General features: G+C 33.7%; 2 protein-coding genes and 1 long non-coding RNA gene across 5 annotated transcripts; 1 reads left to right on the top strand and 2 right to left on the bottom strand.

The window, feature by feature from the left end:
- Positions 1-287: 287 nt before the first annotated feature.
- LOC131848275 (uncharacterized) lies at positions 288-1934 on the bottom strand. Of its 3 annotated transcripts, none has more exons than XR_009357751.1 (3): positions 1635-1934; positions 669-768; positions 288-375 (listed from the first exon to the last, which is right to left on the bottom strand). It is a non-coding gene; the product is annotated as an uncharacterized LOC131848275 (long non-coding RNA). The 3 variants fall into 3 exon arrangements; XR_009357749.1 differs by having other exon boundaries at positions 289-375; positions 665-768; XR_009357750.1 differs by having other exon boundaries at positions 290-378; positions 665-768.
- Positions 1935-2783: 849 nt separating this feature from the next.
- LOC131848116 (ATP-dependent DNA helicase Q4) lies at positions 2784-6719 on the top strand. Its single transcript, XM_059197874.1, has one exon. It carries the CDS (start codon positions 2869-2871, stop codon positions 6691-6693), a length of 3825 nt encoding a protein of 1274 aa, XP_059053857.1. The 5' UTR covers positions 2784-2868; the 3' UTR covers positions 6694-6719.
- A 7279-nt stretch (positions 6720-13998) lies between these two features.
- LOC131848048 (xylosyltransferase oxt) lies at positions 13999-18752 on the bottom strand. Its single transcript, XM_059197805.1, has 4 exons — positions 17822-18752; positions 17271-17413; positions 16341-16498; positions 13999-15915 (listed from the first exon to the last, which is right to left on the bottom strand). The coding sequence occupies exons 1-4, from the start codon at positions 18415-18417 to the stop codon at positions 14104-14106; spliced, it is 2709 nt and encodes a 902-aa protein (XP_059053788.1). The 5' UTR covers positions 18418-18752; the 3' UTR covers positions 13999-14103.
- Positions 18753-19031: the final 279 nt, after the last annotated feature.

Genomic DNA, 19031 nt, shown 5'->3' on the forward strand with positions numbered 1-19031 from the left:
ATACAACATATTAATGTGTAATATATTGTTTTTACAGATTTGTAATACTGGTCAAAATATTAGTGTGGTTGCTAATCATCCAGGAGCATGCCATGATTCCTTTATTTGGAATTATCAACTGCTATGATCACACTTGGAAACTACAACTGAGGCAATATGGATTTTAGGTACTATTAATGGAGACATTAAAATCAAAATTTTAGTGGTATAATTATTAAAAATAATAGATATATTAAAACAAATATCTTTATTACAAGTCCACAGAGGAGTTTCAACAACAGGCTTTGATGTAACCATCTGTAATATCTCTTCAAGAATCAGTAGGGCAGCAAAATCCTGAATTACAAGTTGCTCACATCTGGACTTTTCAGCAGGCTACTGAAACAAATTATTTTAAATAATTACTTAGAATACAATACATATCATTTGCTTAATGATTTCATATATGATTTAGTGCTCTATATACTTTTCTCTTTGTCTAAATATTTCTTTCATTATTCATTTTAGGTTTTGCTATTGTGTTTAGTTAAGAAGAAACACATGATATATATAACTCTATAATTTGTATTATATAAAAAAAGAAATGTATAAATTAACTATGAATAACTATGAAACTTGTATTGAGAATAAAAAATATGTATCATTGTATCACTTTATTACTCACCTACCTTCCAAATTAATGTCCAGTCAAATCTCCTTTCCATTTCCTTCCTCACTGGTCATGTTTTGTGAAGAGCAAGCTTTAATAGGAGCGTCTAGCTGTAGAACCTAAGAAATAAAATTCTATGTTATATATACATCTAATTTTAACCTTACAATTATTTAAAAAAACAGTGTAATAAATACAGGTATTATAAGTTCTAAGTCAAGTGAAATACAGCATTTGCCTCAGTTGCAAATGGTTATACACCAGGATACATTTTCACTTAATATGGTGAGAAACTTCAGTTCAGTTTCTGATAATTCCTCACCTATTACAGGCCTACACCTGGCATCTCTTATGAGGCGAATCGGTCTTTTATTTTCCCCTTCAAATTCACACAATAAATACTAGAAGGTTTGTTTATAAACACCATAATTAAAGGATTTAGAAATAGAATAGAAAATCATTTATTCAAATAAACTTACATTGAAGCACTTTTAATTAGTCATTACATTTTTTTTAACTAATAATAAGAATAGTCTAAGGTATCTCTCATTAGGATTTTCATGCCTTATACCAATCAGGTACAGATTTAACAGATCCCTTGGCTATTAACTTATAATACTAGAAGATTTGTTTATAAACACCATAAATAAAGAATTTAGAAATAGTATATTCTAAGGTATCTCTTAACTATTAACTTCACCTAACCTTCAATTAAGAAGCTACTCTTAGCCACATATATTTCGAATCAGATGCATTCTTATATTAATTCAGAAATTCCCACAAATGTAGTTGAATGTAAACTCGTCTATTTTGCTGAACTTCTAAAACTATGATCATAAAGAATATTATTTCTAATATAACAATAACATTGTAGAGAGCATAGAAACTCATGGTATATTTTTTGTTTGATTAAGTAATTTTTATTCAATATATTCCTTTAAAAAGTTAAGAATTTTATTAATCAATGGAAAATATTGGCACTTACAAAATTATGTATTTATTTTCACGGAAATACCCTTAACACAAATGGAAGCTCAACACAATCTTGTTTTAAATTATAGTCATTTATATTTAGCTCTTAAGGCATCAAATTTTAAATAAAAACTTTGGATGAAATCCTGTCGAGCACTTGAAAACCAAAACATTTTTTTGCACTTCTTTTTTGTCATGTATTCATATTCTAAAGCGTTTCATAATGTGAAATTCTTATTGTACGATTGTTTGAAATAACAATTGATATTTCATTGAAAAATTATTAATATTATTAAAATATTTTTTGCTTATATCAGTAATTATAAATATAGGAGAATTTAACTTTTTAATTTTTCCCGGTTAAAAGCTAACAGGCCAGAGACAACATTGCGTTCACCATATTACTAAACAATTCTTAAACAGTTCACCTAATTTGACGTCATGGTACGATTTTAAGCAGGACTGTTTAAGGCCTGCTGTTGAACTGCCCTGCGTAAGAGTTGTTTCTTATTCGGCGGTCATAGTTCTTGCATACAGCTAAATATTTTAAATAGATGTTGTTTTATGATATATGACACTATAAAAAGGTCATTTTTATAAAAAGATAGTCAGGAAGGCTCCTGACTATCTTTTTATAAAAATGACCTTTTTATAGTGTCATATATCATAAAACAACATCTATTTAAAATATTTAGCTGTATGCAAGAAAAAAATGTTAGTTAGTATAAAATGTTAGTAGTAGTAATACTGCAAAAATTTATATTTGTACAGTAAAGACAAAATTGTATTTTTATGCTGTATAATACGACAACGGTTCTGGAAACATTAGTATATGTACATAAATTATAAAATTCTGTTGTGAAAATGTCATTTAAAGCTTTAAAACTATAATATATTAAAATTACTGATAATAATATACTTTACAATATGTTAAAATAAAAGTTTCCGATTAAATAAATCAGTATCGCAGGTACACCACTACCCCGTTATCATTTGAAAATTTAATATTTATTTACTTTAATAATCTTATTTAAAATTTAATTTTAGATGTAAATTTTATCTGTCTCTTAATTTTAATTTCTTTGTAGGAAGCTAAGAGTTTTTAAAGTTTGCCACCCTGGTTCTGTTGATAAATCTTTCTCAGTCTTCCTGATCTGTGCGTTTATGTTCTCTGTATAGTACAGTTTTGGCTGAACGCTTATTTATGTAATTTATTTTTAATACTCTAAAAACTATTCCTATTTAATATGGATTTTATTAATAAAGACAAAGTGTATCTGAAATGTAAACATACCGTGAAAACTTGGGAAAAAGACTTTAAAACAAAACATGCCCGCACGCCGTCCAAATTGGACATTAAAGAAGCTCCAGCTAAAATAAAGTATGCGTATAAAAAATATTTTCAGTTGAAAAGTTCAGCTCTAGAAACTTCTTTAGCAGTATGTGATTTCGAAGAAGAGTCCATAATAAGTCAATCGCCGGAGAAAGTTCGGAATTTAGAAAATACTTATGAGTTTTCACATCCTCAATCTGAGTTACTACCGGATTTGCCCACAGGTCAAGAACTAGAACAACTTTTATCAAACCATGAACACACGAAATCAAAAAGTTTGGAAAATCATAGTACATTTGTTGATAATGTATCAAAAAAAATATTTCAATCTAAAAAGTTTTCCCTAAGAAATCCAAGAAAAATATCCATTTCAAAAAATCGATCTATAACAGATATAGAGAATAGTATTATCGAAAAAACTAACAATGAAACAGGCACTGATGTTTTTATAGCAGAGGAAAAGGACCAAACTAATGATACATTTACTTTTGGTAGTAGTTCCACATGCACAGCATTAAACTTGTTCACTAGCATGAATAATATGATGGAATTAGTACCAAAACTGAGACAAGTTGATGAGGCATGGTTCAAACGGGCAACTGGGCTTACTATATCTCAAAAAGAAGCAACGGACACTAATACAAAAGCAGAATTTGGATTAAGTAATGTAAAAGTTGCAAAACTGAATGATAAACCTATTGATTATATTGAAAATAGTGAATCTGAAGGGGATGATAATATATTAATCAGTAAGTTAAAACCTGCTCTCAAGAAAAGAAAACTAGACAATGCTGTAAATTCAAAAGAAAAAATTAATCAAGTAGGAATGCATGATCAAGCTGCTAGTGAACCGTCACACTGTGTTGTAAGTTCAGATAAGAAAACAAAAACTATATCAAAACATAGAAAGTCACAAAAAATGACTGCTGAATGCAGCGAACAACAACCACCATCCATAGCAGAGTTTTTACCTTTTGGTTTAGAGAAGGATATTGTTCCACGTCATAGTGATATTACAAATATTTTAAATACATTTTCCACTGATGTAGTGATAGAAAATAAATCTGAAACCTCATATGATGCTAAAGAAAACAATGAAAGAGAAATTCTTAATAAAATTAAAAGTGGGACCTTAAATGAGAATTATGTGAAAATTAATATTGAAAAGAAAGTATTTGTTAGAGGTAAAAAGAACATCAATTATTCAAAATATAAAAAACAACAATGGAAGGATAAAAAAGCACTTCATGGTGGTATGGAATTTCCAGAGTGTGGTAAAATGAAATGTTTTAAATGTGGGTTACCTGGCCACATGGCAAGATACTGTACTGCACACATAGGAGATACACTTTTACCTTTACATAAATATGATGAAAACACATTACCATCTTTAGAAAACATGCAAGATATTATAGATAAGGAAACAAACAATATGTCTCTTTCAGATCAGCTAAGTTTATCAATTTATAAATCTAGTAAAATTCCAGAATCTGTCCTGAATGTACTGGCTGCTACTGAAGATATTCATACTAATGTTAAACCAATCTACACATATGATAGTTTAGAAACTCCAACAGAATTATATGAAACCCTCCAAAAATTTGGACATGAAAGATTTCGTTCTGGTCAAGAAGAAACAATCAAAAGGATTTTAAGTGGCATGTCAACATTGTTAATATTATCAACAGGAGGTGGTAAATCACTTTGTTATCAGCTTCCTGCTTACATCTATAGTCAATATTATAAATGTATAACTTTAGTGATTTCACCATTAGTTTCATTAATGGAGGATCAAGTACTTAGTATGCCTGAATTCTTAAAGGCTGGTTGTTTACATACAAACCAGCCCCCTAGTCAACGTCAAAAAATAATACAATGTTTAAAAAATCAAGAAATTAATGTTCTTCTGATATCTCCTGAAGCTTTGGTATCTGTAGAATCATCTACTGGTTTCTCAGGAATCTTTAAATCATTACCCCAAATAGCCTTTGCCTGTATTGATGAAGTACATTGTGTTTCACAATGGAGTCATAATTTTAGGCCCAGTTATTTAATGATATGTAGAGTGTTGCAAGAAAAACTCAATGTGAAATGTATTCTGGGTCTGACAGCCACTGCTAGTCAACAAACAGTCAGAAGTATAATTAGTCACATAAATATACCTGATGATATAACTGGTGTTATAACAAATCCAACATTACCAGATAATCTATGTTTATCAGTTTCTTTTGAAAAAAATAAAGATCAAGCTCTAGTAGCTTATCTTAAATCAAAAGAAATTTGTTATTCTAATTCTATTATTGTGTATTGCATAAGAAGGGATGAATGTGAAAGAGTTGCTGCCTTACTTAGATCATGTCTTCAAGAACCTAATAAACTTGATATGGAACGACAGCATAAACGAAAAAGAATGTCCTATATTGTTGAAGCATATCACGCTGGAATGTCTGGAGCACAAAGGAAAAAAATTCAAAAACATTTTATGGATGGTACATTAAAAATTATAGTTGCAACAGTAGCTTTTGGTATGGGAATAAATAAATCAAACATTAGATGTATTATACATTACAACATGCCAAGTAGTTTTGAGTCCTATGTTCAAGAAGTAGGTCGTGCAGGGCGTGATGGACAGAATGCTTATTGCCATGTATTTATGAATGACAGTAATAATGATAAAAATGAACTTCTTAAACATATCCATGCTAATAGTGTTGATAGACCTACAGTAAGAAAATTACTACAAAAAGTATTTTTGCCATGCAAATGTGGTCAAAGTGATGGAAGAAAAGAACTTCCTTCTACAAGCACAAATACTAGCAAGAGATGTAAAGGACATGAGGTTGGAATACCAATTGATAGTACAGTAGAAGAATTAGATTTATCCCCTGAAAATATATCTACATTATTATGTTATGTGGAACTCCATCATAAAAAATACATTAAGGTACTTAATAATTCTTATACTATGTGCAGAATTTCATCATATGGTGGTCCAGATAAAATTTTAGAAGCTGCTAAGATTTGTTGCCCTCTTGCAATGGCATATTTGCTTTTAAGCAAAAAAGACCCAGACATTTTAGCCAAAAATATTTTAGAGTTTAATGTAATTGAAGTTGCAGCAGCTATTGGTTGGGAAAGTGGGGTGACTAAATATCACTTAAAGAATTTAGAATGGAACACTGAAGACGGAGTACCTAAACGATCTCTTTTAAAAGTTGAGCTTAACACCCTGGGGTTTAAAATAAGGGCTCCAGGAGACTTGAGCCCAATTGAACTTGATTCAATTTTAGATGACATACATGGATCTGTTATTCTTCAGGAGAAAACCATGTTGTATCAAGTAGAAGAAATATATAAAGCATTTACTACCGTCGCATTTTATTCCTTCGAGAATCTTCAATCGTGTGGAACTTCATTAGATGTTAAGTCGAATGAACTTAAATGCATAATAAAGAAATATTTTCAAAGAAATGAGGCTCTACCAGTAGACATTACATTTGAACAAAGACCACTGGACGTCAATCGAGTAACATCTGATATTAGAGCATTAATGTCTTCATACAAAGATTGTAATTTTACTGGTCGTAGTATTGCCAGAATTTTTCAAGGAATTTCATCACCAAACTATCCAGCAATTGTTTGGGGTAGAACTAAATTTTGGCGATCCCATATACATGAAGATTTTTATGGCATAATTAAAATTGCAACTCAACAAATTCTTGAAATGAAAATGACATGAATCTTGTAATATATATTAATAAACAATAACCATTAAACTTTAATTTTTACAACAAGGAATATATTTTAATTACCTAATTAATAGTTCCCATATAGATATTACCCATCTTTGGTTTGATTAAAATGTTCTATTCAAATTATTAATGAAAAGTAGGATTGATTGGTCGATCTGTGGTTGGGTAAACACGTGGTCGAGCTAATTTTAACTCTTTATTTAATTTTAAACGTCAAATTGTGTTGAGTTTGTATATATTCCTTTTTGTGTTGTCCTGTGATTTGTTTAACGAGTGGTTTCGGTGAGTGTTTGTTTTTGTATGACCCACCTCCATCATTAAAACGATGGAGGTGGGTGTAGACGAAGATCCTCCTGATGGTGGGGGACCTCTTACCCAATTACCATGGACTGTGTGGAACTTTCACAACCCTCAATCGAGCTTGCTAATAATAGGAAGCGTCAAGCTTCAGATGACTCGACACCTGCAATTGATGAAAAAAAAACAAAATCACCTTCTAACTCTATTCAATCAGTTTATACGAAACCTGGTTTTGAAAGTGATGCACAGTTCAAATATAGAATTACAGACTCAGGTCCATTTTCAATTCATGTCAGTAGAGTGGAACCAGACGTACCTATCTGCCGGCTATATTCTATCCGACTTCTTAGGTTTACACAATTCATTCATAAACACAATATTCCTGGAATTAAAGAAGAAGGCATCAAAGCTTTGGGTAGAAACAAAATTTCTGTAGAATTCTCTTCCCACTCTAACGCCAATAACTTTGTAAGTAACCCAATCTTATCAAATAATAATTAAAGTGGAGTAATTCCGAAATATCAAGTATCCCGGATGGGTGTCATACGCAATATTCCAACAGACTGGACATTGGAAGAACTACTTGAAAACTTAAAATCCCCAACTAGTTGTGGTCAAGTTATTAGAGCCAGCTTAATATTAAATCTCGTAAACCAGACAATAGTGTTAGCTGGGATCCATCCACTACAGTAGTACTAACCTTTGAGGGACAAATTATTCCTGAAAAAGTTTATTGTTTCTATACCTCTCTCCCAGTGACTCCCTACAATCTCCCTACCATCCAGTGCCGTAACTGCTGCAGGTTTGGTCACATAAAAACAGTGCCGACACAGCCTAGATGTTTCCAATGTGAAGGTCAACACTCTGGTGATGCTTGTGATAAAAAAGAAGAGCAACCATTGTGTTTTATGTGATGGTAAACATATAGCCACTTATTCGATATGCCCTGAACACATTAGACAAAAAAATATTAAAATTGTTATGGTTGAATATAACATTAGCCACATGGAAGCTTCAGCCAGATTCCCTCTCCCTAGGCGCTCCTATGCTGATATGACTTCTATCGCCCAATTATATGACCACCCCTCTCCGCAGTCACCCTACTCCTCCCCTCAGAAAACAGTATCTTATCGCAAAACAGTTTATAACTCTCCTCGTCCTCATGCTCCTCTCGGCAAATTCTATGATGCAGTTGCCCACAACAACATTACACAAACTCCAAAATCTACACAACCAAATGGTTGCGCTTTAATAGACAACCAGAAGTACATAGAAACCACTCCTCTTCCCACTCCTAATGATAACTTAATTGAATTACTTACTTGCACCTTAATAAACATTATCTCCAAATTCTCTGATGCCTTACCGCCCAACGTCACTATCCTTGTTCAACAGCTCCTATCAAAGTTAATTGTTAATAACGGACCAGTCGGTCCTACAGTGGAACGTTAGAAGTATCAGAAACAAGAAGTCTGATCTCATTTACCTTCTTAATCACTATAAACCTGTTGTCACTGCCATCTCAGAGACATGGCTAAAACCTGGCACTCCATTTCTGGTAACAGGTCATGCTGTTCTCCGGGATGACAGGGATGATGGCTGGGCGGGTTCCGCCCTATTAGTATGTAAATCCTTTCCCTTTACACAAATTACCATACCTTCTCATAGCCCTGGCTTCCAAATTGTAGCAGTAAGAGTACTCAATATCTCTTTTGTGTCTATTTATATCCCTCACCCAAATTATACTCACATCTCAGAGTTGCAAACTATCCTAGGTACTATCCCTTCCCCTCTCATTGTGCTTGGTGATTTTAATTGCCGTCACACTATGTGGGGATCACATTTTAATGACCCAGTTTTCTCTTTCCTGCTGGACTTACTTGATGACCTGAATCTCTGCGTACTGAATGGTGGATCCGCCACTCGACGCATTGCCCCTACCCAAAACCCGAGCTCCCCTGACCTTAGTCTTGCATCCTCAACTTTGATAAATAAACTTACCTGGCACATCCTTCCAAACTCATATGGTAGTGATCATCTACCCATAAATATTACCATAATTAACTCCACTTTCGCTCGTACCCCTACGTACGCTGACTGGGAAAAGTATTCTGCTCTCCTTGACCAAAAACTGTCTCTCCTCCCTCCAAATAATGATCACAACTTTTTGCAAAATTATGACCAATTTATATCATGTCTTCTGTCAGCTGCTGACGACTCAATTCCCATAAAAAACTCGACAATAAATAAAATCTGCTCTCCGCCATGGTGGGATAATGAGTACACCACATCCGTTAAACAGCGAAAAGATGCCGAAAACACATACGCACTAAACTTAACGATGGACAACTATTTGGCTTTTCGCAAAATTTGTGCTAGCACGAGAAGACTCTTAGCTAAAAAAAAAAAGATAGGATGGCAGAAATTTTGCGAATCATTATCTCCACGAACACATCCTTCAGTAGTCTGGAAGAAGTTAAATTAATTCCGCAAGGGATGTACTAGCGTGGAAGCTACTTCTAATGACCCTCTGCCATGGCTTAATAATCTCTATAACAATTTAGCTCCTCCATTCGTCTCCTCCCAAGACTGCCTCTCAATACCATCCCCTCCTGTGTCAAATGATAGAATGGACGAACCCTTCTCATACCCGGAGCTGTGCTGCGCTCTCGACCACCTTAGAGACTCGTCCCCTACTATAGATGGTATTCCTTACTCCTTCATCCATAGGATCTCTATTTCTGCGAAAAAGAAGTTACTGGAAATATTTAATGCCGTCTTTGTATCAGGAAATGCCAGTTCGTACAGACCTATTGCTCTCTCGTCGGTTCTGGCAAAAATCATGGAACACTTATTAAAAAATAGGCTTGAGTGGATTTTAGAGAACAAAAACCTTCTACCGAACAGCCAATATAGTTTCAGGCGTGGAAGAGCAACTATTGATAGACTCAGTATTCTCATCAACGAAGTCCGACTTGCCTTCTCCAAAAATCAGCATCTTATAGGCGTCTTTCTAGACGTCTCATCTGCGTATGACAATGTCCAGCTTCCAATACTCAGGCAAAAATTGCAAAAGCTGAGTATCCCTGCGAGACTGACCAGCATCATATGCAATCTCTTTATGGCCAGATCTATCTCTTTGCACATTCAAGGCTCTCTTCATCCTCCAAGACTGGTCTGGAAAGGCCTTCCTCAGGGCTCCGGCTTGAGCCCCCTCCTTTTTAATCTTTACACCTGCGATCTGGAGACACCTGTTTCCTGCTTCTGCAATACATTACAATATGCTGATGACATTGCCTTATATTTAGCCTCCGACTCCCTGCCTGGAATTGTCTCTGGCCTCAACAATGCCTTGTGGTATTTACACCAATGGCTAGAGGATCACGGCCTAGCTCTCTCCATACCCAAGTGTACTGCTGTTGTATTCACCCGGAAGAGACAAATTCCTCCTATAAATCTTTCTCTTAATGGTCAGAATATCAAAACCGAAGACAAGATTAAATTTCTCGGTATCATTCTAGACTCCAAACTCTCTGGTCTCCATCATCTCACTTACATCTCTAATAAGTGTGAGAGTGCAATTAACGTACTGAAAGCTCTCTCTGGAGTTCGTTGGGGGTCTCATCCCTATAGTCAGAAGCTTCTGTACAACTCTATAGTTAGGAGCCACTTTGATTACGGATGTTTCCTGCTAGAACCATGTAATAAAATTGCCTTGGCAAAACTTGACAGAATCCAATCAAGGTGCCTACGATTAGTTCTGGGTGCAATGAAATCTTCACCTAATAACGCAGTCCAAGTAGAATGTGTAGATCCTCCCCTCCAACTTCGCAGACAATTCCTTTCAGATAGATTCTTCCTAAATGGTAAGCATTACAACGACCATCGCAGCCTTAAAAACCCTGTCAGACCTAGCCTCCACATCCGCATATTGGTCACGTAAGGACCCTTCACCAATCCTCAAGAGTTTCCACACAATTAAAGCCTTGCCTTACTCAATCATTAGAACACATCGCAACCCTATCTTTGAATATGATTATAATTCCTTAATTTTTCACCCCACAGTGCATTTAAACTTTAATATCCAAAAACACAGTATTACAGCAAATCAGGATTTTAATAAAATTATAGAGAAATACTTTAGAGATTGAGTTCTCGTTTATACTGACGCGTCCAAGTTGTCTAATGACGGCAACACTGGCGCTGCAGTATGGATCCCTAAATACAATATACTGCTCAGTTTTAAATATCCTCCTCCCACATCGATTGTTACTGGAGAATCTATCGCCATTTTAGAAGCTTTTATACGTAGAATCCCACCAAATTAATAAAACCCTAATCTTATCAGACTCTCTAAGTTGCTTACAAGATATCCAGAAGTATCCATTCCATGCCAAAAACAACTCTATTATATCCTTGGAAATACGTCAAAGTCTCTACAAATCTCATAACTCTGGTATAATTGTTGCTCTAGCATGGATTCCTAGCCACTCGGGAATAATAGGGAACGAGTCAGTTGACTCGTGGGTCAGACAAGCGGTGAATATGGGCAATACCACTCACAACAAATGTTATGCTCGTGATCTACACACAGGCAAAGCCTCAGTTGATGCAGGCATGGCACCACCTATGGCAAAAAACGAGACTGCAAAAAGGAAAGTATTATGGAAGCATTCAACCGGAAATACCCTCCAAACCATGGTTCTTCTCCCAGCGCTCACTAGACAAATGGGTTACTTCAGTCATATGCCGCCTCCGACTAGGACATATATGTACTCCCACTTTCTTTTTTAAAATCAGAGTTCGTGACCACTCTCTCTGTGAATGTGGCCTAGACGAAGGGACATTGGAGCACATATTTTTCACATGTCAAAACCTGTCAGTTCCACTCTACGATATGCTCCCCCGTAACATTGCCAGACCTATTAATATTCCTTTTCTTTTAACACTGGCCCACTCCCCTCTAGTTAAAATACTAGCCAAATTTATTGCTGTCAATAATATAAAAATATAACCCCCTTTGTATATATTCCCCACATTTTAAAATCCTTGTCTATGTCATGTCTGTCAACCTGTTATATATATTTTATTATACCTGTATTTTACTCAACTACTATTTTAATTGTAAGCTAACATATGTTGTGTTGTCTTTATTCTTAGCATTCTCAGCCAACTGAAACAGTCCTTTCTACGAACACAGTCAAGAAAACCGTAAACCACACCACTGTGTCTCCCAAACCACGACGTTGGCAAAATTATATTTAATTATAACATTTGGTGGAAGCCATTTAAACTAAAAGAAGTAGAAGAAAGGCGGATGGAAATTAAGTTGGCAGTTGACTTTCAGTCGCCTTATACCTAAGTGCTCTCGTGCTCTAGCGGTTTAGCACAACGCCTTACTTCCACGGACGGTGCAAACATTTGTATTCATGACAATGATAATTTGTATTTGTCTAGGTATTTTCTATTTTTATTACGTAATTGTTAAAAATAAAATGTATTTAAGTAATATTTGTATCGGTTGTCTAGTAGGTACTTACACATAACACAAGCTCTGCTTTTAGATGGCGCTGTGTGAGTTGATCTGCGCTATTATTCTCCTTTCGCATATTTTATTTTCATAAAAAAGGCTATAATGAGCTAAGTTTTAAAGAACTTTTCGTTATACTTTTTGCATAACGGTAACCGTTTACTCAGCGGTAGCACTTAAAATATTTTTTTTGCACAGTTATCATTACCGGTCCGCTCCTATTGATCGTAGAGTAATGTTTTTTTAAATCGGATTAGCAGAACCGGAGTTTATCCTGATAAACAAACATGCAAATTTTACCACTATAATATTACTGGAGACACTTTGCAGATGCTCGGGAAATCCCATAACTTTGACGATGTCATTAACACTTGTTGAGCAGAAAGTCCGCAGATAGAAATTATAATAATTAAAATTGTGTACTTAAACTTTAAACTGCAATTATGATTTGATGAACGACGGCCTTGGTGGCCTAGGGTTTTAGCACACCGCCTTACTTACGATGGTCGCGGGTTACGATTCCTCGCACGGCACATTTACAATATATATATATATATAACTGACACAAATACCTATATAGGTATTTGTATCAGTTATCTAGTACTCATAATACAAGCTTTAGCTAGCTTAACTTTGGTCTAGATGGGACTGTATGAATTTTCCTGAGTATTTGAAACATTGTATTATATATTTTAAGATAACTACAAAGCATAAACAAAAAAGATTTCAATCCAGTCCAAACTTTGTTCAATAGAAGCGCAGCCAAGCGAGAGAAAAGCCAACAATGTAACTGAGCCTCATATCTCGACCGTCGTGCAAATAATCACGATCCCGATGTAATCACGATAAGGATTTCAGCTCAATATGTACAGTAAATTTGAAGTGAATTATTAGAAATGAGAACATCAAGAACGTAAATGATTATGTGTATCTGGGACAGGTCATATAACTTACGCGGGAAAATGTCAACAATGAGGTCGACGCATTGGGCTGAGCTGGGCTGCGTACGGAAAATTCCGTCACATATTCACGGCACAAATCCCTCAATGTTTGAAGACAAAAATCTTTAACAAATACATTCTCCTTGTAATGACTTACGGTGCAGAAACATGGACACTAACCGTACTTCATAAATTAAAAGTCGCACAGCGGCCGATGGAGAGAGCTATGCTCGGAGTTTCTCTAAGGGACATGGTCCGAAACGAGGAAATTCGACGGAGGACCAAAGTGACATAGCTCTCAAAGTATGTCAGCTGAAGTGGCAGTAGGCCGGGCATATCAGCAGAGTCAGCGATGTAAGAAGGGAAAAAAGGTTATGGAGTGCAGGCCGCGTATGGGTCGACGGAGTGTCGGGCGCCCTACGATGGACCGACGCCCTACGATGAAGCGAGTGAATAAATGTTCTATTTTTTGGTATCTTTGAAAATAAGAACAAACAAGTTAAAAATATTTTTTTACTCTGTTCTATAAAATTAGTATTCTTCTTAAATTCATACATATACATAAGTATATTATACACATTTATTAGAGTTTGCATCAGTGATGGCTAAAATACCTATAACAATTGTCACGTTCTATCCAGTCTTCCTGATTTTGTATTTAAAATACCTATCGATCCCTTAGGATCCGGTGACAGAGAACTCCACTCGGTCTGAGTACAATATTCAAATATATGATTTCCGCATTCTATTCTGTCTTTATTTTTTTGACTAGTAAAAGAAACACATGACCCTAATATACTATAAAAATCAGCATTAAGACTGTCTATCCATTCCTTTAAATCTTGATTTACTCTGTTGACATTTGAATGAGAAATTTTTTGCAATAATAAACTTTCATCTTCATCAGGCAAAAAATTAAAAGGTTTCACATAAGAAAAATCTTTATAGGCATGTTGTGATCCACTGTGAATAATATTTGCTTCTTGATGAGTTAGTTCTTTACCAGAGAAAGATTCTAAAGGTGTAATTAAAAACTTAGTTATGGCTATCAAGTTCAATTGTTCAAATAAACCCACTTTCCAAACGCCTGGCAGAAGAGGGACTTTTAAGTTAGGCTTTATAAAGTTTGTTAGATTATTTTCATCTAAATATATGCTATTTACATCGGCTATGATACCTGCCGGATCTAGCCACATTATAGTAAAATTTTCTATTTTCTTCTCGGCAATTGGTGCAAACTGATATAATAAGATGGGTTCCGATAATGGTCCTAATATGTTGGCTAAATTTCTAAAAGTCATTTCCTTTTGATCGTAATCTGTACTGACTTTGAATATCTTAACATTATCTACGAAATGATTTTGAAAATTTAATTCTAGATGCTTTTTTGGTTTATACCAAGTTTCTATTAATATTTCATGGTCCTTATTTAGTACAGCTTTGTGAAGTATCAAATTTCCCTTATATACATCTGCATAATTATATGAAGTAATTTCAACAATATCATATGGAACAAGAGAACATCCCTCTGTAAACAAAATTTTTGAGTTTTCACGTGTAATGCTATCTGCATGTGTTAGTATCATATCATCTGAACTTGAAGGCAAATCATCAATATGATATATACTTTGCCAATAAGCTTCTAGGTTGTTTAATAAGTGATGATCAGTAAAACCTATATATTCTTCAACTCTTGTAATAATCTGTTGATTAATTATGGGTTCAAATTTCCTAGCGAAAAATAATTGTCGGTCTTGAGTGTTTTGTATTCTTGGCCAGTCTTCGGTCCTGAAATCGTTAGGTGAACAACCACACCAATCTACAACATGTTTATATTGACATTTACAGCCCAGTTTTCTTTTCCAATTAGTTACATGCAGATTATTGTCCACATAAGTATTACAAAACTTAGAATTTCGTAAAACCGTATGAAAAAATGACTCGGCAGGTAATAGCGTATGTTGAAATATAACATCCAATCCAGCCAATAATTCATCACGATCCCCAGTGACATACGAAACAAAGTCAGGGGACAATGCAATCCAATCACTTCCACCATCTATCACGATTCCTCGTGGTAATTTCCTTTCACCTACACGCCACATGTGGGTTTCACATTCAATAAAAGTTTTGTCAAGTCCTTGTTTTTTTATAAATCTTTGTACTTCACGTCCATGAGATTTCACGAAATTAAATCCTTTATTTGCAGATAAAAAATTCTCTAAATTTTCTATAGATTTTATAGGAAAGTCACTTTCGCTCAGATTTATAACGAAGTCCCATTCCCATTCCAGTCGAAAAAGGTCTTTCATGGCTGTAAGAAGCATTTTAAGTAAAGATGCTCCTCCCCAAATCGTAGAATACCGCGTGACTGCTAATTTTACATTTGGAAGTGTTTTCTCTAATGACATTAATTTCCTATGCAAATAATCTTGCCGCTGAAAGAATACAATCATAATGTTAGTTTTAGTTGGTTCAAAGATTTTCAGCATTCACAGCTTCGGTGGTCTAGAGTGTTAGCAGACCCCCTATAGTTCTGATGGTAGAGGATTCAATTTCTCGCACGGTACAAACCTTTGTATTCATGAGTATGACAGTTTGTTTCATCTCAGTGTTTTCTATATATATAATTATATTTAAAAAATATGTATGTTAATATTTGTATTCAATGTTTAGTACCTATAACAAGCTTAGCTTGGGACTAGATGGAGCTGTGTGAATTGTTCAGGGTTACTATTATTATCAGTATGCAGTACCATTTTCTATAAGTTTAAAATTAATTATAGTTCCTATCAGGAATTTAGTAGTAAGGAAACAAATGGCTGATGTTTTATAGTAGAGAGCATATTTCAAATGAACTTACAGAATCAACATGTATATAAAAATAATGATTGCTTCGATAAAGTGCGTTTATCAAGCGATGCACTTGGCGTAACGCACGTCCATTTAGCGTTAGTAGATAAACTATTCTCACTGATTTATTTATGTTTTCTGTAATTTGTGGTGTTTTGGGCTCAAATTCTGAAATAAATAATACAGTCATCATAGTAGACACTATTTCTGTTAATTGCTGTTTTTAAATTTAATAAAAAAGTAGAACTCATGAAATTTATGACACAGATATTAGGGATATGGAGCTAGACTACTTTTACTGCAGTAAAATATGCAAGGCCTGCCTATTGCAATGAGGTAGATGGAAATGACTATGTTTCTACATATATTAAACAGATATACTTTCTTATGAAAGTTTCTTCATCTCTTTTAAGAAATTGCAGTTACAGAGTCTACAGCCAGAATATATTTAGAATAACATGAGGTTTAATAATTGCTTCCTAGACCCTGGTAAATAAAAATTAAAATTTTGCTTGTTTTAAAAGTAAGGAGCTTTATGGTTTTCCATAAAATTTTTGTTGTTCTTTTTATTAGAAACTTTTTCACACTTTGAATAATATTTAAAAAAAAAAACTAAATGGATCACTCATAGTTTTTTAACACCCATTTAGAGCAACTATAATTTTTTTTAAGAAATATAAAATATAAAATCTGGTAAGATCTTATGATTTTCTAATTACACATACAAATATGTACACCACTGCTCTCATCCACTTCACAATCAACATGCAGTATGTGTGGAAGTCATATAAATGTGGTAATATTCTTTTTGTTTTGCATTGCTATTACTCACTAGTTTAAATTTATTTTATGTATAGGTAGTGTTATCAAACTTCTACCTAATTATGCCAATGTAAACTAGCTATTATATTTATCAAATTTCCTAAAATAAATTACAAACTTTTTAATCCCGTTTCATATATGTTCATTGTGAAGTAACCACCACAAACTTTACTTTGATCTCCTGGGCATTTCATGTTACACAAATTATCAGCTACTTTTGCTGCAGAGGGTGGTGGGTTGTCACCACAAAAACACTCTGATCTGAAATTAATAATAACATAGTTGGTTTATTGATCAGTCATGTTCTAAAATGATCCCTTTCAGAAAAAAAAGAGTTTTTGAGTGAACATAGAAATCTGAAATGAAGATTTTAGAGTTGGCTACCTTACATAGCAAAGAGAATTTTGTGGTATTCCATTGGTGTTATCAAAAATAAACTGGGATTAAACATTATGCATATTCATATTTATGAGAATTTCTTTAAGATTATCTCTGTTTCTGTTTGGATAAAAATACTGGTCTATCGCAATTACAACCAGTAGAACATATAAATCAAATTTGGAGGAAACAACCTCTAGTATATCTAGTATAAAATTTACTTTATTTATAGTAATTACCACTTTTAACTTCAAAACATGTCCAGTACTTAGAAAAAGCTATTATACACACCCATATTGAACTCCTGCATATGGAAAGCCTGCTTGCAAGCAAATATCCAAACATGAGTATGGGGAATTAGAGTTCACATAGTTGCCATAAAAACTGGATAGAATTCTTAGTTTCTTTTCATCTTGATAACATCCCAAATGTCGTCCATACATCATTTGCTGACTGACACATTTGTTTGTTAATATTTTTGGATAAAAATTACCATCCTGAATGAGGCAAGTTTTATTAATAATTTGTTCTTTACAATTTTGTGTTTTAGCACGGTGGATGGCAGATATTGCTTCTCGACTCTTAACTTCACATATAGGTTTAAAGTTTAATTCTTCTATCCTCAATGAAGCATGTTGTTTTTCTGTAGCAACTTTTGATTTTGCAAGTATATTTTCATTATTTATTAATTTATCAACTTTTCTATCCAGCAAAGAATCTATTTGTTGCCTTTCCAATGATATATGTCCTTTTTTGTTCAGTAAATCATCATTTTCAGAAGGAAAATAGCTTACTGCTAATAATATTTGGACGAAAAATGCGACAAAAACAACTACCATCAGACATTTAGCATACTTATAACATATCCTTCGAAAAATACACGCCATATCACAATTTGCTGAGCAATCATGAGGCAATATAAAGGTAATTTACATATTGTTTATAAATCATATAATCTATATAATAGTAGTTAATGTAATTCATGAGTAATTATATAAACCATAAATATTTAACATGACGAATAAAGTATTGTCTCCAAATTATTTCATTGTAAATCATATTACCCAAGTAAAAGTACATATTATTTCATAATTCTCTGTCCGTTACTTTGGATTAATTTTACTTTCCTTTTAATATTCATCAAAATAAGTTAATTTCTATTTACACTGCAATAAAAATTATATTTTATCTATTGGTATTTTTTTTTCTTTAGTTTTTTTTTAATAATGCTTTATTCATGACCATGGATACAGGTCCTTCAGTCGAATACATTTTTATAATGAATTGAATACAAAACATAAAAATTAAAACAAAAAATAAACTATTATATATAAGCTTAGACAGTACAATTTTAGTAATAATTCATTAATATTAATTTTTTTCCACAGTATGTACAATGTAGTTTTATATTGGAAAATAAAATATGCAAAGTGAGATAGCAAATCTTGAACGCGGCGGGGAATACGGCTAGTGTTGCCTATTATGCCACTAAAAACAGGAA

The sequence above is a fragment of the Achroia grisella genome, unplaced genomic scaffold (assembly GCF_030625045.1).
Source record: "Achroia grisella isolate CSIRO2021 unplaced genomic scaffold, CSIRO_AGI_Agris_v1 utg546, whole genome shotgun sequence".
Taxonomy (NCBI): domain Eukaryota; kingdom Metazoa; phylum Arthropoda; class Insecta; order Lepidoptera; family Pyralidae; genus Achroia; species Achroia grisella.